Here is a 27,883-nt window from a genome sequence, read left to right as displayed (position 1 = left end):
GCTGTAAAGAGTAAGTGCACTCAAGGTCCATTATATGAAGCACTTAGCACAGAGGTTGGCGCACAGCTATCTACTAGGAAAATCAACATTGGCATGCATGTCCAAACCCTACCCAGGGTTGGGGCGTGCTGGCCATTAATGTCAGAACTGTCAGACCACTTCTACAGCCTCACGTCTGCACGGTACAGCTCACATTCTGGTCTGAGTGCAGCCTTGTCAGGTTGCCGTCTGGTTATAGACTGACTTCCGTGTTCTCAGTTCTGCTGACTCCTGAGGGTGAGGTTCTCTTTCCTCTTATTATCAACAAATTAGCAGGCTTGTTTGTTTGTCCTTCCCCTGTGAGTTAGGTTAACGTGATTCAACCTCTGGAACATACTTGAGTATCTGGGCCTGTAAGATTGAGGACCACTGCCTCCCCCCAGCTCTCCTCCAGTGTGGTCAGCTAAGGTCATACTCTGCTGGGAGGCTGCTTGCCAGTCAGCTGGGAAGCCATCTTTAACCTGGCTGCCTGGGTTTCCACCTGCTGGTTAAAATGTGTTGGGAGGAAGGGGCAGGAGGGGGAGGTACTGCCTTGATGCTAGCCCAGGCCATTTGCTGTTTTTGAATAGGCACCATTCAGTCTGGCTTCAGTATCAAGAATAAGACACTCTTTTATTCTATGCTCTGTGGTGACAAAAGCTGCTCCTCCTTTCAGCACTGACCTACATAAATTTCCACCCCCCTCTCCAGGCTCCTCAGGCCAAGCAGCTGGACAGGGCAGCAGAACAAGGCTCTCCCCTTAGGATTCTGCCAAAGGACACTGACACTGCCCTTCAGCCTGGCTGACCTAGACTCAGCCCCACCTGCCTTTACTGGTCGCTTACACTCAGGGTGCACCCTCACAGTAAAGGGGCCCCGCCAGCTGGAGGGGATCATATCAGTACCGAGCTTGGTCCTTTGGCCCTTCCTGCCTTCTCGGGTGGTAATTCACTATTGAAGGTGTTTTGTCTGTTTCCTTCCAGTCTTTCTGACACACGATTTTTCTTCACAGCTGAGATTATACTGTATATATATTTTCATATCCTTTCATGTATTTTTCACAGATCCTTAGCAGCATCATCTTAAACCTCCCCAGAATGTTGGAGGCCTGCCCTCCTTTGGGCCTTGGTTTACATGCTTCTGGCTGGTAGCAAACAAGACGTCATCCTGGGCCCTCATGTGGTCAGCGGCCCAGAAGAATGAGGACAAAGTGCTGTGGCTCAGCCTCAAGCCTTTACACCCTTTGGGCAAGATTCCTTCCTCTTTCCTCAGTCACACAGCAGATCTGCACATAACCTAGTTTTCCCAAAGGCTGCAGTCTCAGGAGCCCCCTCCCCTGGGCACCTGGTCAGGAAGGTGTGTATAGGCCTGTGCACACACAGCAGTCTGCCCCTGAGGATGGGCCAACCTCTGAGCCGCACTCCAAGTACCACAGCTGTATCCAAAAGCTACCATCCATCTCCCAGGGTCGCCTGAAGACTTAACAGGCACACTGGCTATCCTCAGATCCCCTTCTACCCACATCTTTAAGGCCCATCTCTACCAAATCAGCATCAGTGTCTGAACTCACTTGGTGCTGCTTCTATTTAGTTTTAGGATTGGTCCTTTCTCTACTCAGCTCTCACTCTCTTCTAAGGCTGTTCCATGGCCTCTCCCACATACTAGTTGTGAGATCTTGAACAAGTCACACCACCACTAATCTTCAGTTTCCTTGTCTGTTGAACAGGGATATCTTGATCAAGGCCGCATAGCCCAAGCATCTCCAGATAGAATGCAGTCTCTTCAGAACATGCCTGTGTGCTCATGGCCTGGGATCAGCCTGTGGTTTATCAGACCTCTGGCATCTTCACACCAGATTGGACAGGCATCTATATTGAAACTTTATTACAAAATTATAAAGCAGAGCTCTGTAACAAAAAATACACATCTGGGTTTGCTTTAACACCCAAATAAGTCTGAAAGAATCTTAATATAAGCCACTTGAAGTAACACGTTCACATCCAAAAGATTTCAACAAATTTATACAACATATATTGAGCACTGATTTCTGTACAGCTTATTCTTATTAGTTTGGATCCAACTATTCCAATGTATTATGAACCAGTCAGCTCTCCAGGTCTTTTAAAACAAGTCTCAACTGAAATCTCCGAACAATCACAGCAAAAGCCATGGAATAATTGGGAGAATTAGATGTTTCCATGATAATTAAGACCAAGGATCCATGAGGGGCAGAAGGGAGAATTCAAGGATAAAAATCAAATTTTCTATAAGGTTAGACAGTAACTGAAATGGGACCTTGGAATTCCCAGCTTTTATTTGGTGTAATAATAAAGAAGATACAAAACCAAAAAAAACAAAAAACAACAGGGTTGTTTGACACCTTTTTTCCTAAGTGGAAACCTTCACCAAAAGGTTAGAATACTTAAGGGCAAGTTCTTTCTCTAAAATCAGTAAATGACATCAGTTCTAATTCTTACTCATGTTACTAACCAACCATCAGGATACTATTTTTTAACTCATATCTAGGAGAGAAATTGGGAGATAGGGAGAGGTGAAGCCTCAGCAGAGAAAGCAAGTTTTAAGTAAGGAGAGAGCCAGCTTCTACCCTGAAGTTATGGTTAGATCTTAACTGAGTTGCATATATATTGACCTGTTTCACAGTGGAACCAAGGAGTAGCTGAACCCTTTGCTAAACGGGTAGGCATTGTACACTATAGTATTTACTGTCCAGCAGAAAGGCAAAACATGGTATCTTCACAGGGAAATCTCGTTTCCCCCAATTCCTACAAAGGCTGTGGCCCAGAATCAGATCATCCAGGACTGGGTATAATGTTGAGGTAAGCGGCCTAGTGTTCAGCTGACAACTACTTTATGAAATTATTCCATTCCTCTAAGGGGGATTAGTGGTTGATGATGGAGAGAAAGCATAAGAATGTGTGTACCGATAAACAGATCCCCTTAGAGGTTTCCCAGTGCTTTCCAAAGTCGTGATTGGTTCTTCTAGTCTGAGAGATCTTAGATGTGTGGGGGGCGGGGGTCACTCTGCCAAGGCCCTCAGGTGTTTAGGGTTTGCATAGTTCACCCATTGGTAATGGCAGCACACACAGCTCTTCTGATAGCCATGTAGGTTTGTGCTTGGTTAAGCTTCTCCAGCAAACTTTTAAGCCCTTTGGCTCTTCCAGTGGTGTAAAGACCCTAAGAGAGGTCAAAAACATCAGCAACTCATTGATGGTCCTTGCTAAAGGGCCTAGAGAATTCTTCCTGACGTGCCCCCAATCAGTAGGCTGAGAAAGGAAATGGGAGTAGGGAGTCCTCCCCACCCCGGGAAATTAAGACTTCCAGCTATCTGCTCAAGAGCTGAATCCAAGTACCTTCTAATACCTCTTAGCTGCTCTGTCGTACATGTTTGGTCTCCAGGAACTTCATGAGAAGTTTGGCTAGAGAAAAGCAAGGCTCATTGCCTAAGTCTCTATACCTTCAATGCGAGCATGTTTAAAACTTCCATGGAAAAGAGAGGGACTTCATTCTCAGGAAAAGTGGTTTAAGACTCCTGTCCATTGGAGAAGTCAAAGTTAAACAGAAAGCCACTGCTTCCACCCACCACTTCCCCTTTTCTCATAAGCTAAAACTAATGATGGCACAAAGTGAGGCCCCTAAAGAAGCGGCAGAGATATCCACGCATCCTCTCTCACACATGGAAACTAGAATTTCCCAGCAGCTGGGGAGCCAGAGGCTTTTGTTGGCTCCCAAGTTCAGGTCAGGAAACCGACAGCTTCTAATCCCAGCACTCAAGGAAGGAACTCTTAACGATGAAATTTTTCAATAGCATTTGTGTTTCATTTCTCACCAGAGAGACATTTACTGGTCCAAATTCTGTCCTAAGGAAGATCACTATTGGTCTGGTAAGCTAATATTTTTTTGGTCTGAAGAAACAAATGGATTTTAGGCAATGTAGCAAGACACTTCAGCAAAGGGAGGTTAATGCACAAAAAGCCAGAGAGACCAGAAATAAATCCAAATGTGCTGGGGAGGAAGAGAACCATTTCTACCAGGACTTCTGATTGGTGAAACACAGAGGCAAGCAGTTCAGGGGATGGGTAGGGTACAGGAGGAAGGCTGAAACTGAGTTTAGATTCTCAGAGGAAGGGAGGAAGGGAGGAAGATATGGTCCAAGTTCTGGAAAGTCTTCTCTTCTTCAACTACCATCATCACCCCAAGATCATTGAAACGGGCTTGCCCATGCAATCTGTACCAGTTCCCACTGGCCCCGGGCTCTCCCAGCCAAGAGGTGCATCTCCATGGCAAGAGAGGCATGCCCAGAGGTGACATAGCATCTTTGTTTGCTCTGGTCTTGGGAACACTGCAAATTTTCTTGTTAGCCTGCCCCTCTGCAAGCTGGCCAACCCTGAGCCCAGACACCTCAGCTATGTCCCTATAAGGCACTGACGAAGTCGGTACAAGCCCTCAGGATCGGAAGACGTGCACCGCTCGGATCACGTACTGCCGGCAGATGGGACACTCATTCATGCGCTTGCCACACTTCGTACAGGTTACCATGTGGCCACACTCCAGCAGGACACAGTCAATGGGCGAGTCCATGCAGATCCTACACAGGTTCTCCTCCAGGCCGGACGGCACTGCTCCCCCTGTACAAACACAGGGCAGAAAAGGGGCAAAGGAGAAAGTAAGGAGATTGTCTAAGCATATGGGGCAGTGGGGAGATAGAGGGGGAGAGAACAGGCACAAACCCCCAAATCCACATGCTTCCCTCAGCTAGAGCTCCAAGAAAACATTTCCCTAGTAACTACGTCCAAGTGCTTATTGAAGCTGCACCCCTAGAGGTCAGGCTGTAGATCTGAAGAGTAGAGTATAGATGAAATACATCCTAGAACATGAGAACTAGTTAAGGCAAAGTCCTCAAAGCTTAAAAGAAGTAACTTTCAGACAAGTGAAGCTGTAATATAGTGAGTGAGAGGCACTTAGGGACTCATTATCCCCTGAGGCAGAACATGCTGAAAAGATAAAACTGGTTCAGAATAGTTTAGATAGAAATGGAGCTGTAATGAATGGTTCATTAAGGATCACAAAGCTTATCTGTAAACAAACCCCAATTTAATAAAGCCAGGGATCATGGGGGCCCCCTGTGCTACCCTACCCCATAAACTACACCAGGCTTCCTCTGAGAAGACTTCTTGGCAGAAGCGCCCAGCAGAGACTACAGCTCCCTCTTCTGTGCTGCCCCCGCAGAAATGATTCATACCCCCATGAGTGCTTATCGCACTGGACTAGAATTTTTGAGTTTGCCAACTTATCTCCCCCACTACTCTATTTGAGCTCCTTAATTCAACACATTCCATTTCTATAGTGATATATTTAGCATTTGCTATGTGTTCTGAGGTCAGATATTCATCTGTGAATCCCTAAAATACCAGTCACGTGGTAGGTGTTCTCCACCTGTCTGATAAATGAACCGTCTCCAGGGAAATAACAACAGCTCATGTTTACCAAATGCGTACAGGTGCCAGGCAGGGTCCTAAGAGCTCTGCATGTTTTAACTCATTGAATCTTTACAAAAACTATGAAGTAGGTATTCTTTTTACTCATTTCATAGATGAGGCAACTGAGGCCAAAGAATTAAGTGCTTGCCCAAAGGCACACAACAGCTAAGGAGAGGAGCCAGGATTCAAATGTGCCCAGAGGGCCTTGTGGGCATGTGGCCTGAGGGCAGGGACTGTCATGATGGTATTAAGTGCTCAGTGCCGGAGTTCTCCATGCCAGCTAACTGGCTTGGGCGAGTGGTGAGATACACTGGGCACAGCTAGGATCCTCCTAGTTTAGCTGAACAAACAAGAAAAACCTTCATGTCCAAAACCCCAGCCATCCCCAGCATGTTTTAAATGATAGCCTCAGCCAGGCAGCCCTAAGTAGGGCTGAAAGACACCTGTGAAAGGTAGTGAAACCCACTTACCCCTTTGAGGAGCTGCTGCCCTAACAGGGAAGGTTTGCAAAGGACTAAACTATACAAATACCTAAGATGAGCTGGAGTACTTTAGAGAATTTCATTACTGATTATTTCTCTCAGGAATAACAATAAACTCATCAACTCAGTTGCCAGCATTCTCCCAGGGGATCAGAAAAAAGAAAGGAAGACACCAAGTGGATTAGCCTGATCCTGGCATCAGGTAAGGGATGGGTCTAGAACTCCAAAAGGCTTGGGGGAACTGAGAAGAGCTCAGCTCTTGAGAATTTATCAGCTAGAGGACTCTGCCCCATTCTAAGCAAAAGGCTGTTTAACTAAATAAATTTGGAGAGTCTTCTGAGAAAGTTTTAGGGGCTGGCCCCGTGGCCAAGTGGTTAAGTTCATACGCTCCGCTTCAGTGGCCCAGGGTTTTGCCAGTTAGGATCCTGGGCGCGGACGTGGTACTGCTCATCAGGCCATGCTGGGGCAGCATCCCACATAGCACAACCAGAAGGACCTACAACTAGAAGATACAACTATATATTGGGGGGCTTTGGGGAGAAGAAGGGGAAAAAAAAAAGATTGGCAACAGATGTTAGCTCAGGTGCCAATCTTAAAAAAAAAAAAAGAGTTTTAAAATGCTTTGCAGGCCCCTACACTACTCTGAGAACGTTCTCTCTTGGGGAAGAGCTCACAACCATAGAGCCTCGATGCTTTCAAAAAGGTACAGCATATTTTAGAATGATGCCCAGATCCACTCAGATTCTTGCAGTGTGTTCTAGGGGTACCCAAAGGCCCAGTGGTGGTCTTTAACATACAGGTAGGCGTGTGGCAGCTGAGGTGGGATATGCATCTTAGTGCCCAGGGAGCACCATATGTGACACCTTTCCCGATCTGTCCCCAGAGCAGCTCTAACCACTGCCTAGCCGTGTACAAACAAGGCTCTCTCTCTCAGGTCACCACCCTCTCTTTTTGTGTGTGTGGGAGAGGAAGGTTGGCCCTGAGCTAACATCTGTTGCCAATCTTCCTCTTTTTGCTGAAGAAGACTGACGCAGAGCTAACATCCATGCCAGTCTTCCTCTACTTTATGTGGGATGCTGCCACAGCATGGCTTGATGAGCGGTGCTAGGCCCACGCCCAGGATCCAAACCCCAGGCCACCGAAGCGGAGCATGCAAACTTAACCATTATGCCACTGAGCTGGTCCCACTACCCTCTCTTTTTGCTTGGTACCAGAAGCTGTTAAATATCCCAGGTGATTTCCCTGAAGATGCACACATACCCTCCCCACTCAGACCAGAAGTGAATAAAACTGTAGGAGGAGGAGTGCCTTAGCACCAGGAGTATGAAAAATGAACCCAATGTGATGCATGCCACCATGCACTTTGTTAAATATTTTACAAATGCTGGCTTCTGAGTTCTGGCAACCCAGAGATGTGCAAGTCAGTCTGCCCCTAGGTATGCTTCCCTGAGAGGGAAGAGCAGGCATCTCTAAGGATGCTCAGAAGCCCTGGTTCTCAGTGAATTTCCCCCACACCCTCTCTTTGGATGCTGAGATACAATTCTTCGACTATAAAGAGGAATCAGGGATGAAGGAGGGGAAGGACAGAGTGCTAAGAGCCTGGGCCCATTCCCAAACAGAAACAGCTACGTACCGTTTTGGTCTTCAGCACTGCACACTGAAAAGGAAAGAGAAAGAAGATGTCTGAATATGTGAGGCACGAGCAAAGTCTCTAGCCACCTGACTTCATTTCTGAACTCTGACTGTTTCCCTGCCAGCAACCAGGCTGGCCAGGACCCTCACTCATTCTACACTGAGAACTCACACACAGCTCCTGCTGGTGTGTCTGGTCTAGTCTAAGAAAAGGATTCCACTGGTCTGCATGAACAAAACTGCCATGTAGGAAGGCTACTACATAAGCAGAATCTCCTTTTCTATCGCTTTTGAAGACAGCATTAAAATCAAGAAAGAAGGAACAGTCTGTTCCAGTCAGCCAGGAAGTCTGGATAAAGTTCCCAGGTGGAGCCATCTCACCTATTCCCCAGGTCCTCATAACTCCAGGGAAACTCTGGGGACAGTCCCAAAGGGAAGAGAGTCTGTGATCAGGGGACTAGTCAGATGTCTCCTAACTCGGATGAACCTGAGCTGGTAGGATAGGAGAGCCTGAAACCTGACTTGAGCCACTGCTAGCATGCGAGGACTCAGAAGGCCATCTGCACGAGCTCAATCACCGGGGGCGGGGCGGGGAGTTTTTCTGCGTAAAATCCTTTCAGGAAATGCAGAGTTTAAAACACCTAAACATATTTCTCTTCTGTAGGACTTGTCTGCCTTTACTATTATAGTATCTACCATGAATCAGTAACGGGGGGACATAATATCAAGTATTTCTTCCCAAACTCATTTGACCACAGACTGGACGCTTTACTAGGCATTGCCTGAAAGTGACACCACAGAGACTTCTTTGGCGATGAAGATGAGATAGACTTCTTTGGAGAGGCCAAGTGCAGGCCGAACAGTTATATTCTCCTTGCATCATGTGTGCAAAGATTCACTTCCTTATCTCCCAAGTGTTTGGACTAAGCATTGTTGGAGGTGGTAGTGAGTACAGCAGGGGTGACATGGTGGGAAAGGCCATGGGCTTACACCAGGAAATCCTCAGTTCAAATCTGGGCTCTACAATAAAAGGGGGATGCTAATAATGCCTATTTCATAGGCTGCTCTGAGGATTAAGGAAATGTATATGAGGCCTAACCCAGTCCTGGCACTCATCTCCAAATGACAGCTATTATTAGATGGTGCAAATGTGTAAGGTGACTCCTTCCTTGGCTAAAAGCATGGAAATTTAGTCAGGTTGATGCTGTCATGCTTTAGAGTGACAGCAAGCACTCCAGAACTCTGTGCAGCTGCCACCCAGACAGCCCCTCACCCAGGTGCTGGAGTCCTTTCTGATCCTTGTACAGCCGCGTCACCCTCTCCATCAGCTCCCACTTCTCACAGCAGCCCTTGTAGTTGACGAAGTTGCGAGCCAGAATCTCTTTCAGCTGCCGCACAGTCAGACCTTCAATGTCCTCTAGGTCAGTCAAGTCAGACAGAGAGGCCCTCCGGCCCGGGACAAAGCTGTCCTCTGAGTCGACGGACTGCAAAGACAAAGATGAGATCGGTGGACTCAGCTCTTACCTCCCCAAGCTCTCTCCAAGGACCCCAGAGTACTCGGCACACCCTACTTTTGGTGACTGACCTCAAGAAGAGTAGGAACAGAGGCAGGAAGAGTACCTGGCGTAGTGCTTTGCACTGCAACACAGACCAGCCTCTTCCTCACCCACAGTTCTGTGCTCAGGCACAGCCAGCCACAAACCAGCCAATCAGTGTGACAGAGTAGAAGGAGCGCCAGTTCGAATCAAACTGGTTGATTTTGAATCCTGACTCCTCCACTGATTAATGCTAAATAGTAGCGGGCAAGTGGCTCACCTCTCTGAGCCTGTCTGCCCTTCCATAAAGGCAAGATGGCAGTCCTGCACACAGGTTCTTGTGAAGATTACATGTGGCAGCACAAGAAACCACCAAGCACAGTGTTGGTCTGTCTTTGTCTCTCCCCAGAGAAAGTCCTGCTTTTCCACGGAAGAGGCAGACAGCCCTGGCAAGCGCTCTTGTAGGCAGCCTCGACCAGAGCTCCGTGGCCCTGATGGCTGTGCTCTCTGGACTGGCCCCACCACAGCTGAGGTCTGAACCCCCTCCCTCTCCTCTCTCCTCCTGATTATCTGACCTGCTTCCCCTGACATTGGCCACTGTGCACTAGAAGCAGAAGGAAAGAACACCGAGATTTGCACAGCAGCACCAGGAGGCTGCTCTCTGGCAGCTGTCAAAATGAAGAGACTGGTACTAGCTGGGCCATGAGGCTCCCCAGTCTCCACTGTGATCTCACAACTCCACACTCACACTGAAACTTCAAAGGTTACTCTGGAACACCAAAATTAAACTCCATCCCTGAAAACAGAATTTCAGAAGAACTCTCATCAAACTGATTCTTCTCTGTCCACTTCTGAGTCCGCTGAGAGGCTCCTAATCAAGTCTGAGAACACCAGTGAGAGAGCAGAGGCGAAGGCCCAGACCCGAGCAGAAGCCCACCTGGGTCTCATCCTCAGCAGGTGCTCTGGCTGTGCTCTCCAGGAAGACGGGTTCCTCTTGGTCCTGAGACACATGGCCACTGGCCTGTGGGAAGAGAAAGGTGCCATCACATCCACAGAGATGTCCCAGGGATTTGCACAGCATGGGCCTCTTCCCAGCACAGACCATGTCCACAATGTATTCCCATCTCCCCCAGAAATCTGTCTTGCACAACAGCATTACAAAAGCCTGCTCTCTAACAATGACTTTGTCAGGCAGAGAAACAATACAAATAGATTTCAACTCTAGGACAAGAGTGCGTTAATTCTGCCCACCACCAGGATGGAATCAGCTGCCACTCGCCATCCATTTAGCCTCACTTGAACGCTCCGAGTGAAAGGACATCACACGTCCACTCCACTGGCAGACTGCCCTCAAACTGCCATCGAGTTTTTTCTTGACACTGACCCCAAACTGCTCTCCCTATAATTTCTGCCTACTATCCCTGGTTCTGTCCCTTGGATTAATGTCCACTATTTTCTTCCCAACTGTTCCTATCATGTCTTCCCTTCCTCCATACTAGATCTCCCCACCTTCCTCATCTGGCCAAGATGAGACACTTTCCAGACCCTAACCACGCTGTTCCGTCTCTTCTGGCCAGTAACATTCTAGAAATGTGCTCTAACCAGCAGGGCACACTATTACTAAGAGCTGTCTTGAAACCTGGTCAAAAATTGTTTTAATGCCTCTAAGAATCTATTAGCCTAAGACTATATAACAAACACTTATGTTTAAGGAGTTTCATTCTGCTTAGAATTCTAACTTCTCAAAAGGCTCCTCCTAGGTACTCCTTCAGGTTTTGCCACAGTAGTCAGAACTGTGAGCCTCCTAACCCCAGCACCATTTAAGCCACAAACCCCTTAACTAGATCCTCTTCACCTGCTGCTCCCTCCAGGCAAAGGGAGGTATCTGAGCTCACAGGCCTTTTCCACTAGACCCTCAGAGCACCAGGAAAGGGACAACCTGGGAGACCAGCCACCCGCTGGCCCCAGCCGCTCATCCCAGACTAGGATGCATAATATGGAGCTAATTAAGAAGAGGCAAGCAACAACAATGGAAATGAAAAGTAGTAATCACCACCACCACCAAAAACAGCAAGCGATGATAAGATCACACAACAGCACACATGTATGTGGCTGCATCCAAAACAACATCTTCATCAACACCTCTAGTGTCCTCTTAGCTTTATGTAGGTGTGGTACCCACTGGCCTCCTGGTGTCACCTGGGAGTTACAAAAAGTCTGTCAGAACCAAACCTGTTCCTAAGAAGACAGCTTTTATATGTCCTTTCTTTCCTAGAAAGAGAAACTAGATCTCACGCTGCAAAGCATGCTCTTGTCTTTTCATTCTGCCCACTGGCTAAATAAAAATCTACAGCTGGTATCTGTCCACAGTTTTGCTTATTCCATACACCTCCTTCCCTAGAAACTACTGCTAGGGCATTAAGGGTAAACGAAAGAACGAGAGCAAAGACCATGAGCAGATTTGCATTCCAGGTGCAGCTCACTTGTGGAACTGTCAGGTAGCCTTGCACAAGTTACTTCCTCCCCATCTGTTTTTCTGGCTTGCAAAATGCAGATCTTACCAGAACAGGGGATGTGAGCTGACATTAAGGCCCTCTGAAAACATGAGAGAAGTACCTAATGAAATCTGGTACACAGTTATGACCTGTAGATGCAGTCTGTAAATTTCTGGTTAACGACAGGAAGCTTAAAACCTACTCCTTTCATTGAAAAACCCACCTGCCGGTTCTCTAGGAAAAAACAATTTCCTCAAGTTACTCTCCTGGCTCCCCATAAATGGAGAGGAGCGCTCAACCAAGCAAAGTGAGGAAGTCACAGCGGGAGGCAAAACCTGTCCAGCAGACAGAACCAGAGCTTAGGAAAGTTAACCTCTAGCTGAGAGGAAAGCACGCTCAAGCCAACAAGGGAGCTCAGTGAGTTTACTGCAGGTAAAGTGTGCTATCACACTGGCCTTTATGCCTCAGTGCCCATCAGAGCTGAATCAGGGGGCCCAGGGCTGGCAAAGGAAGTGATCATAAACAAGAGGCAGTAGCCACCCACATCCTGTGTGGGAACCAACAACACTGGTACTATGCCAACTCTAAGTAGCTCAAAGCTCTTTAGATGTGATCTTATGCTAGTCAATCCTCCCAACAGCCTGGCAAGAGCTAACCCCATTTCATTGCTGAAGGCTCCAAGTTCACCCAAGGTGACCAGAGAGTGAGTGACAAATTGAATGTGGAAACCCAATTTGTAGGTCCTAATCCCCCCACTATTGCCCAAGCCATATAAATAATAGGGTCATGAAGGCAAGCAAGTATATCTGTGGGACGCCATCACTCCTTACACAATGGTTAAGTCCACTGGCTTCACTCTAATCCAATAGGTTTGGGTGTTTACTTTACCTCTTAGAGGGCCTTTCTGGGGGCAGAGGCAATGTACTGCTGATTTCTGTACTTCCCATGCCTGCTTCAGAATTCAGTCAATGTGCTGCTCTGAGCTTACCTTTCCCAGCCTGCCCAGGATGATGAGAAGGCAGCTTACCGCTCAACAGCGGCCAACCACTCCCCCGCACAATGACTGGGGAGAGCAGCAGCATCCTTGTCTTGGACATACCGTTTCCCCACTCTCCCTTCCCCCTACATATTCCTTTTTTTCCCTCTGTGCCTTGTGATGGTTACTAAGGAACCAAGTTCCCATTCAGCTAAGGAAGACCACAACAATGGTGACTAAGTACGAGGACAATTTGAACAGAACTAAATCTGGAAAGTTAACAGAGTTTTCTCAAAATATTTCTGCAAAAATGAATTTTTTTTAAATATCTAACTGTGATATGTATGTATTAAAAGCAAAAAACCTGGTACTATGCATTATCATCTCTGAAAAAAAGCTAAATCATAAGTCTGATATCCAAAAAACATCATTCATGAATCAGTAGGCAGAAAGGCTCTACGTAATCAAGACACTTCACCTCACGGCCTGCTCCCACAGCACAGGCGGGGACTTTGGAAAGGAGCCCCGGGCCGGCAGAGGTCGGCAGAGACTGAAGGAGCCCGTACCTGCTGATGTTCCTGAGCGGGCGTGGGGGGAACAGAAGCGGCTTGTGTGGGTGAAGAAGGGCGGCTGGGTGAGGTAGGAGGTACTGTGCTGGTGTGAGGCTGGATCAGGAAGGCCTGCTGCTCGGGGAAGTCCGGGGACAAGGTGGGGGCCCGAGTCCTGCCCTCCTGGGAGATTACAGGCTGCTGGCCAAGCACCAAGAACACCAGCTCCTCTTTCTCCCGGCACATTTCGGTAGAGATGTCATGGAGGCTGAGATAGTCCCTCAGGTCCTTCACCTTCATCTTCATGAGCTCCTCCCGCTGAAAGGCTGTGGCTCGGAATCGTTGGCAGAGAAGGCAGAGGCGGGGCCCATTCCCCACCTGGCTCGAACAGGTCATGCAGAAATTTTTCTTACAGTCCAAGCAGGTCTGCTGCAAGAGGCAGAGGGAACCACATCAGAATGCGAGAACAAGACAGTGGAATGCGAGCTGAGAGCTGCCAAGCCTAGGGAGACCTCCTCCAATCACTCTCTTATTCAGTACCTCTTACAGCTAAGGATGCAAGCTACCCTGCAGATTTCAGGTGAAAAGCCACTCAGGTGGCAGACCTCCAGATGCATCTGTGTACCCATGTATAGGACACTATATTTATTATTCCATTTGAGGCTTATTCATTTTACTGATAGGGAAATGGAGGCTATTAAGACTACCAGATTTAGAATCAAGAAGCCCTGCATTATGATGTCTCCCTCCTCCATTTCTTGAGGTGTCACCTTGGGTGTGTAACTTAGCTTCTCTAGCCCTCAGTTTCTGCATCTGTAAAATGAGGGTGATAACAGTATCTACCTCATAGGATTGTTGTAAAGTTAAGAGATAATGCATTTAGCATATCCGCCATGTGACTCTTCAGTAAGTGTTAACTATTTTAATTATTATTGCTAGGAAATACGAGCTAATGATGAGAGCCAGGATTCAAATCCTGAACTATGGTTCTTTCTACTTTATTGCTGAGATAAGAAAGCAAATGTATAAATGTTACGGTGGTGGGGGTTGTTACTATTACTATTATTAATTAAATTTATTAAGGTGCTACTACATGTGAGAGCTCTACCAAGCTTGTCATTTACTTCTCAAGGCAACCTCACAACATAGGTATTCGTGTACCTCCCTGTTTCACAGACAAAGCATTCGAGGCTAGAGAGCTTAAGTATTGTATTCAAAGGCAGGCATCAAGGGCAGAGCTGGGATTCACACTCAAGGGCTGTCTGAGTTTAATGGCCACAATCCTCCTCTTTCCACCAGGCTATGTTGCCTCAGTCCCTTTCAAGCCTACAGCAGTCCTGAGTCAAGGGCCTGGCTCTCCACCTCCAAACTCCCAACCCAGGCCCCATCCATAGGAGCTAGTGCCCAGGCCTCCCCACCCCAGAAAGGCCCCCTCAGAGTGCTGGGAATTCAGTGGTGCATAAGAGCATATCCAAGACAAATATTTAGACAGCTACATGAGGCCCGCTGGACACGATTAGGGAGCCCTCGTTTGTAAAAGTACAGAGTGTCTCAGGCAGACGACCGAGAGAGCCTGGCAGGCAGCTGGTACCGCCTGGCAGCAGCTACTCACACAGTCACAGACAACACAACACACGAAGGCTTGCTCAACTCACAGGAAGCAGAGCCTCGGCCTCTCACCCCACAGGCTGAGTGAGGATGGCGACATCTGACAGAGCTCTGTTCCAACCAAGAGCAGCGGCCCACAGGAGAGGTAGTTCCTGGGCACACTGGGCCAGTCCTGGGGTCACACTCACTAATCTGTTAAATTAAAAGCTTCACCCTATGGTGACTTAAGTATTAACCTAAATATTCCTGCTCCTCTTTTCTAAGTATAGAAAGCTTTTCAAGCTAACAAGAATGCCCAAGAGACTTAGATTCTCATAGTCAGAATCACAGACACTCTAGGGTGGGGTTGAAGTAAAAGTCTGCATAGCTGAGAGAGTTATATTTAGTTTTGTCTAAGTGTCATTCATGTAGTAAAGGGAAACGGGGATAATGTTCACCATCCAGTTTTGACTCTTAATACTTAGCAGGCATTGCGAAAGGACACATAACAAGCTCCCTTATACTCTACACAGTTATAACCAGACAATAAAATGTTCACAGATTGACATAAAAGGACGCCTGGCTGCACTAGCATCATAACGGTTCTGGGACCAGTAGCCACTCAGGAGCAAAATGGATGTTTTGGGGTATTGTGGGTTCATTCATACCTAAAGCTTTTCTATTGGGAAGTGAAATGTGTTTAGGATGACTGATAGTGAAATGAAGAGGCTTCGATGTCATAAAGCTGTAGGTCTGGACATGGAACATTACTTAAGTCAGTGCAGTATGACAAGACCTAGCTCGACACAATTAAAAAGCCCCGCGTTGCTCAATCAGCCAGATCTAAACAACCATCTATTCTTTCTTCAAATGTATGTGGCTTATTGGATTCAAGATCAGAATTCAAAGACTGCAACCCAGCTTCTCTGTACCCCCTGCTCACCAGGGCATCTGAAACACCCTACCGGAGGGAGACAGCACTGGAGGCTAAAATCCCAGTTTGCAGAGGCAAGAGAGAACAAGGAAAAGGAAAAAGACGCTGTCAACAAAAGTGGGCAGAATGAGCAAAGGGAAACACCTATGTGTAAACTCCAGCAAATGATGCAAACCAACAGAGGAACAGGTAGTATGAAAGAGGAATTAGTGGAGCCAGTGTGCCTGCAAAAATGCCAAGACTGCATGCCGACACCCAGCATCAAAGGGCTGGCAGTGGCACCTCGGCAGGCACCGCCCTTCAAGGATGCCACGTGGGTTGCTCCCCTTTGCTACCCTGTCCTTCCCTTATTCCTACTGCCTCCGCACTCATGTTCCCAAGTGCAGGCCAGGCCCACTTTCTCACCCGCCTCCTCACCACCCTTCTTATGTCCACTGGGAGGAAAAAGGGCAGCGTGAGGAGTGACAACAGTAGGATGAAGTCCTGGCTGACCACTTCCTAACTAAGGGAGCCTGTGCAGAACAGTTAACCTCCCAAAGCATCTTATTCCTCACCTGTAAAGTCGGATGGTCAGCCTATCTCTAAGGACCACTGAAGTATCACATAAGGTAATGCATATAAAACCTTAGCATAGGTGGGCTCTCACAAAAAGGTAACATCACCTTCTATTCCCTCTCCCCTTTGCCTCATCTCTGAGCTTTTGCCAGTACCTACGAACCACTCCCTCTCTCTCCACTCTGAGATTTGAGTATCTCCTCCATGTTTCCAAGCACAACCTCCTCCTCCTCATCCTTCCTCCTCGAACTGGTCCAACTAACGAGGCTGGGTGCCAAACCCCCTCCAAAACAGTCAGGGCTGCTGCTCAACCACATGTAGCTATTACCAATACAGATGGGATATTTGGCTTGTGGCAAAATTACAGCCTGCCATTTCTTTCCAAGACTGGAAACTCTAGGAAGGCAGGGGCTGCATCTTATGTTCTCTCTAAAAGTCCTTAATGTTATCTAAGCATTCAGAAAATACCGACCACAATGAAGAAAAGAAAAAAAGACAGTAGGATCCATGTAATCATTTCAATTTAACCACTTCTGGAAAAGACTTTTTAAAAGCCTGAGGCTGTTAAATGCCAGACCCTTAAGATAAGAATGCTGCTCCGCTTAAGCATGAAATTACAAATGAAAAACTCTCATAGGAGAAAACATCCTTAATATTCATAAAATTCATTGTGAATTACATAAAATTAACTCATACTTTGGTGGCAAGAAATGACTGTACCAGTAACCATCTTTTACTACCCAAATTGGAATTTTTCTTCTCCTTACAAAAGGAGTACTTCTTGCTACAGAAGCTTTCTTCTTATCTCTGTGTGTGGCTGTGTTTGCTCCCATCTTCCTCTCAGACTGCAAGCCCCTTCTTAAGCAGGATCACTTTCTTCACCTTCACCCTCCTAGCCCAGGCAATGCCTGACACACGGGAGACACTCATAGTTTATTTTCCAATGAATGCAGTTCCTTATTTTAACCACTGCCATGCTCCTAGGCACCCAGGCCAACATCCTGTTATCTTCAGTTTGACCTTCTCCTCCTACATTTCATCTGTCTTCCTCTGCTGCATGCCCATGTATCTTAGTAGCTAAGTACCTAGTTCTGAGTCTCATATTTTCCATCCGTAAAATGGATTAACAACCACTCCTTCATAGGGTCTGGCATGAACAGTTGCTCCCTAAATGGTAGCTACATCAATCAGTCTCAGCCACCACCCAAGATCAGGCTCTGATGACTTCTCATCAGCTGTGAAAGAACTTCCTAAGACCACTCCCCCCATTCCATCAAAGCATGTCTGCTACCTGAGACAGGAGTGACCACACCATTCCTCTGTGCAAAGTCTTTCTTATGGTTCCCTGTTGTCTGGTGCCTACAAGCTTCTTACTGTGGCAGTCTTGGCCCTTCACCACCTGATCCCAACTTTGTTCCACCCTAACTTCCAAAGTTTTCTGCGCTCTGGCCAAATAGGCCACTCACAGTTCCCAGATACACCTTGCGTTTGCCCCATATCTGGTGCCTTTACTTCAGCCACTGCTTTGCAAATCAATAAACCTTCCTTCATCCAGCTAAAATTAGCAATTTACCAACACTGCCTGATTTCCTAGTACTTATGCAGCTGACTGTTGTTAGTTCTTTTAAATGTGGGTCGGCTTAACCAGACAAGTAAGCTCCCTGAGGAAAAGGCCTATGTCTACTCAGCTCTATCTCCACAAAGCTATAACCTCTAGCTGCTGGCACACCGCTGCTACAGAACTGGGCCCTCAAAGAAAATCTTCAGCATGGAATTGTCAGCCACAAAGTAATGAAAATAGAAACTCTCTGGTCTTCTTCCTCTTTTTCAAATTGTTCTCAACTGTCCATTTATTCATTTGTTTATTTAAAAAAATTTATTGCCTGTCTACCACGTGTCAGTCACTGTTCTAGACGCTGGGGATAAAGCTGTGAACAAAATGGACAAAATCCCTGTTCCTAGGTACCATCTGAGAAGACAGGTAATCCACAAACATATTCACGTCAGGTGGTGAAAACCACTATAAAGAAAAATAAAGCATTTTCCCATCCTCACCTAACCATCATTCATTCTCCTTTCTCTGGGGGCGGTTTCCTTGCTCATTCACATTCTCTCTGCTGGCTGAGAAATGTCAAGAACTCACTGGATCCCCAGGTTCTCTCAGGCTTTCAACATCTTGACATGCTGATCCCCGAGCCTGGATCACCATCCTTGAACTCTTTGCTCTTTCTCTCTCCATTTCCACTCCATAGAGTATAACTGATGTTTTAAAAAAAGATTCATACAGATTCACACTGCTTCATTTAAACAAGGGTGTCCTCTATTCCCTTCCTGCCAATTACTTTGCCACTTCTACCAGCAGTGGTTCCTAGCATCTCTCACCATGTAATAATGAAAACAACAAGATCTCTGGCTATCCAACAGACACTGATGTACCCGAGGAGTCCTTGAAACTACTACCTTAGGTAAAAAGAACAATTTCTTCATCTGTAAAATGGGAACAAATCATAGTGCACATTTCATAGGCTGCTGTTAGGATTCAGTGAGATAACGCATTTGAAATGCCAAGCTCAGTGCCAGGCATGCGGCAGCACCCAACAGCCCTCCTTCCATCTCCTCGCAGATCCTAACTCCACCCACCATTTCCATCACTGAGAAGACTGAGGCCATGTGGTGCCAAGTTCCTTCGAACCTGCCCTCCAGTCTCAATCTATGGACTCAACCTTTCAGTCTAAGTGTAAAAGGTGGGGAGGGGCACCTCTGCCCACCGAGTCATAGCTCTCTGGCTGCCTGCAGCAGCCTCCCTGGTTGAGTTCTCACAGTGACTGGGGTAGCCAAGCAAGTCACAACAAAGCTCTGCAGTGGGCCTGCCTTCACTGCATCACAGTGAAGTGCAGGCAAAACGCCCAGCCTTCCTCATCTTACAGGCACCAAAGGGTGGGTGGTCAACACTCCAAGCTGCAGAAATACTGACTTGTTGAATGTCTTCTGGGACACAGCTTGAGAGTCAAAGACCTGGGTTTGAATCGTGGCTCTGTCATTTAATAACTATGTGATCTTGGGGCACTACCTTAGTAGAGGGAAAAGAATGAGTATTTTAATGTCTTGTATGCCATTTGTCAGGAACTTGATCTGTACAGTTTCCTTTTTAACTGTTAAACTCTAAGCCTTAGTTTCTCATATATAAACTGGAAGTTTAGGGACCCTACAACCTACGTCAAAGTTATTGCAAGGATTAAATGAAACAAAAAGTCTAAATTGCTGGCATATAAACAGATGGTTTAAAAAGTCTTTTTTCCTCTCAAATTTCCCATTATCGCCATTTTAACATCACATTCTGGGCTGAAAACCTCTCATTCTGCAGAATAATGCAGAAGGCAGTTCTTTCTTTCTCCAGGTCAGGGTTCACCTTCAGCCCCAGCTGTGCTTGACCATAGAGAACATGCTGCCTCTGGGCACTAACAAAGGGACGGCCCTCACCCACGCACCATTACCCAGCCAGTAATTTTACCTCCTGCTTGCTAATCTGGAAAACACAGCTACCATGCATTTCAAATGAAATCGCTACAGTAAATAAGCTCCAGTCTTTGTCTTGTCAGGGTCTTGATGTACCTGAGACGTCCTTGACACTGCTTTCGATAAAAAGGACAAGTTAATCTTCAGTCAGGCTTTTTATGATGGCAGCTAATGAAGGAAATAACATCAAGTGCCTGCTACATTCCAAGATCCTGCTGGGCACCCTCTGTAGCCAATCTCATTTTAGTCTCACAACACAGTGAGATAGGTACAACTATTATATCCCCATTTTATAGATGGGGAAAATGAATCTCAAGAAAGGGTAGGTCATACAGCTAGTAAGTGACAAAGCTGGTATCTGAATCAGGTCTAGCTGGCTCCAGATCTATGCTGAGACGCTTGGCTTTTGCTTGGCTAGTTTTTCTTTAATACTTTTGTGAAAGGAATGGGCTGGGTTACCAGCATTGCAAAGGCAAGGCGGAGGCATTATAGAAGGGTCAGGGGTTTGTCTGAGGGCCTGAGGCTGTAGCAGCAAAGCTTGCAGAGCAGTCAACACTCACCTTCCTGGCTGTGTTTGCGAAGTGGGCCCCACAGGCCTTGCAGCTGGGTTCCAAGCCTGTTGGGGAAGGGAAGGAGCTGTACCCAGGGTTAGAATAGGCCTGCGTCCTGGCTCCCTGGGGTGGTGAGGCCTCCTCAGGCTGTCCATCCAGGCAGAACCAGTTGCAGCAGGTTGCCCACATGATAAAATCTGGTATAAGGGAGGAAGGGGGAAAAGGTCAGAGTTAAGACACACCTCTACTGCGTTTCCATTCCTGAGGGCACAGGTGAGCAGGCATACTCAACCCACCCCTGCCGCCAGAGTCAAGGTGGGGACATGCTTTTGAGTCATGGATTTCTTGCCACATCCTCTAAGCACACAGTTGCCGTTGCATGTAAGAGTGAGAATAGACACCTGATCTGCCAGGACAGCAGGGACTGCCAAGATAGCATGCTACCTGTCAAAGGTTGCTGATCCCCATTTGGGATTAATCTGACATCTAACTTCAAATAAAATCTTTTGCCTTCGCAATTACAAGTGGCCTAACACCCACTTTATTCAGGAATATGACCTTTAGAGCTCATACCCCTAGAGCTCAGATAGAACTTGATCACACACACTTGTATAATTCCACACTCACCGTGACCATGGGAAGGAGGTCTTATTATTTCCTTTATATAGATGAGGCAATCCAGGCTCAAAGAAGTCAAGGTCACACAGCCAATATATAGAGAATGGAGATTCTGGACAACCAGGTCTTCTGACTCCAAGCAAACCTAACGTTCTTTTCTCTATCCCGTGCTATCCCCTTGACGCCCCCTCCCACCAGCCAGCAGGACTGATTACTCTGACATCTGTCCCTCCAATCCTACATAAACTTCTATCACAGCCCTCTAACAGTCTGTCGCACAGATACATGCTCACCCTGGCTCCTACCACTAAGCCATAAATTCCTTGAGGGCAGGGACTGCGTCTTCTTCGTGTCTGTGTGTACCCTGGCAGTGCCATGCGGATAGCAGATGTTCACACGTGTTCATGTCCTTGCTGAATCAGTGCCTCTGGGGGTTTACTAAGAAGTTTGGGGGGCTGGCCCCGTGGCCGAGTGGTTAAGTTCGCACGCCCCGCTGCAGGCGGCCCAGTGTTTCGTTGGTTCGAATCCTGGGCGCGGACATGGCACTGCTCATCAAACCACGCTGAGGTAGCGTCCCACATGCCACAACTAGAAGGATCCACAATGAAGAATATACAACTGTGTACCGGGGGGCTTTGGGGAGAAAAAGGAAAAAAAAATAAAATCTTAAAAATAAATAAATAAATAAATAAATAAAAATTAAAAAAAAAAGAAGTTTGGGATTATTGTTCCCACTTCACGTATCAAATTCAGGAACAGGGACAAGGGGGTTGATGATTTTTTTAAGATTACAGAAGAGGATCCAATCCCTCAAATGTCAGAATAGCCTAAAGATTGCAAGAGGATCCACTAAAATACCAAGCTGCTGTGATAAAGAGCGAGCATGCTTTTCTCAGTAGACCAACGCAGCCAATACGGACATTTTGAGCCTGACTCTGTTTACAGAGACAATACATGAAACATTTAGTGTTATTACTCAATCATCAGTTAACACAAAAGAATGGTACTTTCTGCTCTGCCTCCCGACTCATTCAAAGTGCCTTTGTTAAATCATAGTTCAAAGACGTGGTAAGCCAGAAGGAATTAAGTTCAACCTTGGTCATTTTATGGAGGAAAAGAAAGAAGCCCAGCAAGGGAAAGTAACTTCCTGGTTCACACAGCTTCCGCAGGCCTCTTAACTACTCTAGGGACTTTTTAGCTTCCCAACACTGCCCCCAATACACCTGTGACATAATTCATACACTTTTGTGGACGTGCCCGATTAACACCTATCTCCATCACTTGCCAGGGACTTCCATGAGAACAGGGACCATGACAGTCATACAGTGCCGAGCAGACAGGTGGCTCAACAAGGACTATTGAAGGAATGAATCACACACAATATTTAAATCTTAACTAACCACACATTCGTTCCATTTCCTACAAATGAAAAACATTTCTGACTCACTATTACTTGCCTGAAAACTCTACAGTTCCCAGAAGACAGGGACCCAGTCTGCCTTACTTGCAACTAATAGTTCACATGGAATAAGGAAGTAAAGAGCAGTTAAATAAACGAGTTCTTTGTTGGCAAGAGAATGGAGACAACAACAGAGCAGTAGCCCTCTGAAAGAGGAATTCTGTAGTTCTTTAAATCACCTGTTGAGAGCAGCATCTGGGACAGTGTGTAAGAATACAAAGAGCAGAGGATCTGGAATCAGAAGATGGGACTCCTGAGCTCTGCTTTACTATATGTGGTTGTTGTCACAGCCCTAATAAGTCATAACTTTCCTATCCTCCTGGGACCTTCTCCAGGCTGTGCAGCACTACAGCCGCATCAGTTGCTGCTACTAGCATTATAACAACACTTTACTATAATTTCTCTGGGAAGGCACAGGGAAAAAGGAAACCGAGACATTTCACCACAATTACCATCTAGCTTTCTGAGCTTATCCCCAAAAGGGATGGACAGATCTTTGACAGAATTAGCAGAATGTGTCAATGTACTGAAGAGGCTAGGGAAGGGGGAGAGAAAACAGAGTCTTGGACGAATCCCAGGGTCTCTGAATTACACAACAGGACAGACAGTGGAATCACTGACCGGGATAAAGCCCTCAGGAAGAAGAATGTGTCAGTGTGTGAATGGGGAGCAGGTTAAGGTGATGAGTTGAGTTTTGCACCTGTGGGACATGCTGGTGCATACATACACACAGGGGGATGGTCTTGGTTGAAGATAAAGGTTTTGGAATCCGCAGCCTACTGGAAATATGTAAAGCTAGAGTGGGGCAGAAGACTGATTAGACAGTCTGAGTCAAAGAGAAGATGGCCTGGGAGAACCCCTGGGGACACCTGATCTAAAGGGCAAGCAGAGGAAAACCAACAAGCAGAACAGAGAACGGAAGAACACGCAGAGATGGGTGAACTGGAAGAGTGTTTTAAGCTTCAAGAAGAAATGATCAATGCTGTCAAATGACCCAGCGGGTGGAGTACAATAAGGAAGGCAAAATGCCCGATGGACCTAATTTTAGGAAAATGTGAGTGTGCTCTTCACTGAGCAGTTTGGGAAGAGAGAGGCTGCCTGATAACCACAGGTTGGAAATCGAATGAGAAGTGAGGATGTGCCAGACTCTAAGGATAAATTATTCTTCAGGAAACTTTTGACTATGAAGGGAAAAGAGAAGGCAACTGAAAAGGATCCAGGTCACCAAGAGAAATGTAGACATATTCATAGACTGCAGAGGAAACCCCCAAAGACTAAGAGATTATGGAAGAAGGGAAGCTGGCAATACGTGATGGGGGTAAGGGCCAGGAATAGAAAGAAAAGTGAGCATGTGATAAGATTCGGGGGGGACTACTCCTGGGCAGAAGCAAGGTCACCTTTCACCAGAGAGTGGAATGGTGGTGACGAGAGATGTAACCAAAGATAACTTTACAGCATTAGCAGAGAAAAGTGAAAGAATGAAATAAAAACGGGCGGCTATATCTAACCTCAAGAAGAAAACAAACTTTTCTTCCACACAAGGAATCTATGCCTTACAACTGTTTCCTAAGAGGTAAGGACTTTGTCACATAATGGGTAAGACCACTTGGTAGGGCACAATCAGTAGGCAAAAATGGGAAAGCGGGCCAGCTGTCTACTGTTTAAATCCATGTGCTTTAACAAGCACTTAGAAAGCACCAGCTACATGCCGGGCACTGGGGAATACCAAAAGGATTTCAACAAAGTCCTTGCCCCTAGGGGATTTTGGGCCCAGGAAGGCACTATAGATAGCTCAGCTCGGCCATCCTGAGACAAGAGCTAAGAAAGCTCTTCCTTAGCTGGGCATCAAGAGAACCTATCTTCCTCAGCACTATTTTCATTCTCTCAGCTTTGGTTCTAATCTTAGCTGCCTCCTCTGAACAGCTCTGAAAGAAAAGCTGTCAGCCTGTTGAAGTATCTGGCTTCTCTTACAAGGACTTGGCTGTGTGAGAAGACTTGAAATTTGCCACTGTGCTATTCCATGGGCTCCATGCTTAAGTGGAGAATGGAGTCTTACCCTGGGGATGCACATGTGGGGAAGAGGTCATAGAAAGGGTTAGGTGGAAAGAGTCTCCAGTGCTAAATTGCCTTAGACCTGCTCAGCCCACAGAACAGGTTCACCAAAGTCAGCAGACTAGGCTGTTAATCTTTTTGACAAATATTTAGATACCAAAAAGACACATTTCCTAATGTGGTAGGTTAAAAGTATTCTCTTGCCAAACTGGAAAGCCCTAGGCCTAAATGACAACTATATTCAGGGTTATTTCAGGGAATGAAAGGAAAGAGTTTATAATGTTAACACTGCCATACAAACTAAACACTTTTCTCTTGGGAATATTTTTTCACTCCTCAGCCCTAAACAGATACACATACATGGCATCTGATTATGTTACTGAAGGACTGAAAGTGGAACCAACTGTGGGGCATATGAAGAATTCTCCAGGGGCCAGCCTGGTGGCGTAGTGGTTAAGTTCGTGCACTCTGCTTCTGTGGTCTGGGGTTCACCGGTTCGGATCCCGGGTGTGGACCTACACACTGCTCATCAAGCCATGCTGTGGCGGCATCCACATAAAAGAGCTAGAAGGACTTATAACAAGGATATACAACTATGTACTGGGGCTTTGAAGAGAAGATAAATAAATCAATAAATATCAATAAAAAAAAAAAAGAATGTTGACCACTTTGAAAAACTTCCCTCTGTGATCTGCAAACCTCCTTCTGATCTTGAAAGAAAATGATTATCAAATCTTCACTGAGGGCTTGAAAATTCCTTCTCCAATCCGCCTCACCCTCATCAGAAAAGACGGATTCAGTGATTTAATCCTCAAATACAGTCTCTGACTGACCTCCTACTGAGTTTGTTAGAAACCTGCCAGGCTCCCCTCTTGCACTTTGCCTAAAGGAGAGAAAGATGGGAGATGTAGGGCTGGGGTAAACAGGAAAATGTACTATTCCCTGTGGAAGAACCCTGTGGTATGAGGCAAGAATGGCTAGCCAGCACATGGGATTTTGTCAGCTTGATAAGTATGCTGGTATTTCTTGGGAGACTGAGTCCTAGTGAACAGGAAAATTACAGTGTGAATAACAGGGAAAGATAAATGACCTATCCCAGGTAGGCTGACTACACCCACAGTTAGAGGCAAGAGGGGAGATAATGTGATTTCTCCCTAGTAAGTCCTAGAATCCTAAGTAATTTTAAAACAATCACTTCTCCACTTGTTCACCTGCCCAAGGCAAATAATCTTAAGTGGATCAGTGGTTGTCATGGATTTTCCCATGGAGGAAAGAGGGGACAGAATGGACCCATGGAGTAGAAGGGTCAGAATGTCAGTGTTCTAGTAAAACCACCACTGCTAGTTTGCAATGCAACGCCAAAACCACCTTGCTAACCACCAAAATCTAGGACAGTAAAGTCCAATCCCCAAGGTTCTCATCCAATCCTGATTTTAATTAACTGCTCGGTGTGCCAAGGTACTTTTGCAACAACAGGCCTTACACAGATGCATGAACAGCAACATCTTGGAATTCTAACATATTTACAGTGAAACCACTGTATAAGACTTCACAAAAATCCTTTAAAATTACCTAATTAAAATGCCTCCAATCCTCAAAGAAGTACCTTTGTGACACAGCAAATCAGAAAATGGCTAGGTGGCAAGCCTCATAGAATAGCCTCCAGTTTATTGAGGGCGGCTTGCCTACTGTCACTACCGTATTCCTGGAATTGCTGAAAGCGTCTATGCTGTAAGTGCCCAAAGGAAAGTATCCCACATTATGGATCATTAATACAGAATGGGCTTTGCTTCATCTTGTATATTATCCTTAAAAAGGAATTAAAGTACAATTACAGTGGCTTTGAAAGGAAATGCTATGAGAAGCCTATCAATATGACTTAGCTATGCCTCTTTGAAATAACTGATAAGGAATTACATGTTTCGAGAAGTAAAGAAGACAGTAGGCTACAAGAAAAGTGTTCTGATTCCACCAAAACCAAATCGGTCTGTCTACCCTGCAGCCCATTCCCTCTGAGCTTTTGCTTTCCATCTCTACTACAGCTTTCCCATCCACACACAGGCACGCTCCAGGATCTCCCACATTTAAAACTCTTCCTCATCATAAGGGAAGTACAAATTACAACCACGAAGTGTTACCACCAAACACCCACTGAAGTGGGTAAAATGCAAAAGACAGATGCTAACAAGTACTCACAAAGATAGAGAGCAACTGGAACTCTAACAATGCTGGCAGAAGTGCAAACTGGTACAACCTTTGGAAACACACACACACACACACACACACCATGGCTTTGCAATTCCACATTCAAGTACATACCCAACAGAAACACATTTACCAAAATAAGTATACAAGAATGTCAAGGGCCAGCCCCGTGGCCAAGTGGTTAAATTCGTGCACTCCACTTCGGCCGCCCAGGGTTTCACCAGTTCAGATCCTGGGCGCAGACATGGCACCACTCATCAGGCCATGCTGAGGCGGCGTCCCACATGCCGCAACTAGAAAGACCCACAACTAAAAACATAGAACTATGTACTGGGGACTTTGGGGATAAAACGGAAAAATAAAATCTTTAAAAAAAAAAAAAAGAATGTCAGAGCAGTACTACTGTAATATCCCCAAGCTGGAAAAAATCCAAATACCCATCGGCAGTAGAATGGAGAAATAAATTATGATACATTCATACAGCAACGAGAATAAACAAAATACTGATATATGCAACAGTACAGATGAATTTTATAAATATAATGTTGAGTGAAAGAAGACAGGCACAAATGACTATGCACTAAAATGATTCCATTTACATAAAATTCAAATACAAGAGCCCCATGGTTGTAGTGGTTAAGTTCAGCAAGCCTCGCTTTGGCAGGCTTGGGTTCATGGGTTCAGATCCTGGGTGCAGACCTACATCACTCGACAGCCATGCTGTAGTGGTGACCCACAGATGTTAGCTCAGGGGTAAGCTTCCTCAAGCAAAAAAGGAGGAAGACTGGCAACAGATGTTAGCTCAGGGCTAATCTTCCTCGGCAAAAAAAAAGAAAAGAAATAAATTCAAACATGGGCAAACTAATCTACGGTGTTAGAAATCAGGATCATGTTTATCCTCTGAGGGTAGGATAGTAAATGGAAGGGGGCACAAGGGGGTTTCTGATAATGTCTGTCTCTTAATCTGAGTGCTGGTTATACAGCTGTTTACTTTGTGAAAATTCATCAAAGCGGACACTACAATTTGTGTACTTCTCTAGTTATATTTCACTTAAAAATTTATGAGAGATTTTAAAAGCACCTAGTAGAAAATTTGTAATTTGTAAAAAGTAATAACCAAAAAACCCCATTTTGACCCCATGTCCCCGACTCCTCAGTGAAGGTCCTTTTCTCTGCTCTGCCCTACACCAAAACCTCTCCAAATATTTGACTGCACTTGCTC

The 27,883-nt window shown here is 46.0% G+C and overlaps 1 protein-coding gene and 1 long non-coding RNA gene across 31 annotated transcripts in view; one reads left to right on the top strand and one right to left on the bottom strand.

Annotated features, from left to right (window-relative positions):
• Positions 1-1,874: 1,874 nt before the first annotated feature.
• RFFL (ring finger and FYVE like domain containing E3 ubiquitin protein ligase) overlaps positions 1,875-27,883 on the bottom strand; it is a 71,745-nt gene continuing 45,736 nt past the window's right edge. For 15 of the 30 annotated variants that reach the window (XM_070562518.1, XM_070562520.1, XM_070562521.1 and 12 more), the window contains 6 exons: positions 20,337-20,524; positions 13,203-13,613; positions 10,103-10,186; positions 8,904-9,114; positions 7,632-7,655; positions 1,875-4,664 (listed from right to left, as the gene is read on the bottom strand). In XM_070562518.1, coding sequence (XP_070418619.1) covers positions 4,483-4,664; positions 7,632-7,655; positions 8,904-9,114; positions 10,103-10,186; positions 13,203-13,613; positions 20,337-20,524 — 1,100 coding nt within the window. In that variant the 3' untranslated portion in view covers positions 1,875-4,482. Of the gene's footprint in view, positions 4,665-7,631; positions 7,656-8,903; positions 9,115-10,102; positions 10,187-13,202; positions 13,614-20,336; positions 20,525-20,954; positions 21,579-27,883 lie in introns of those variants that run through there. The other 15 variants (XM_070562531.1, XM_070562534.1, XM_070562533.1 and 12 more) reach the window with 4 other exon arrangements.
• LOC139074094 (uncharacterized) lies at positions 6,073-11,522 on the top strand. Its single transcript, XR_011523484.1, has 2 exons — positions 6,073-6,200; positions 9,575-11,522. It is a non-coding gene; the product is annotated as an uncharacterized lncRNA (long non-coding RNA).

The sequence above is a fragment of the Equus przewalskii genome, chromosome 10, assembly GCF_037783145.1.
Source record: "Equus przewalskii isolate Varuska chromosome 10, EquPr2, whole genome shotgun sequence".
Classification (NCBI taxonomy): domain Eukaryota; kingdom Metazoa; phylum Chordata; class Mammalia; order Perissodactyla; family Equidae; genus Equus; species Equus przewalskii.
Note: the sequence above shows the minus strand (reverse complement) of the source record. Positions and strands in the feature narration are given on the sequence as shown.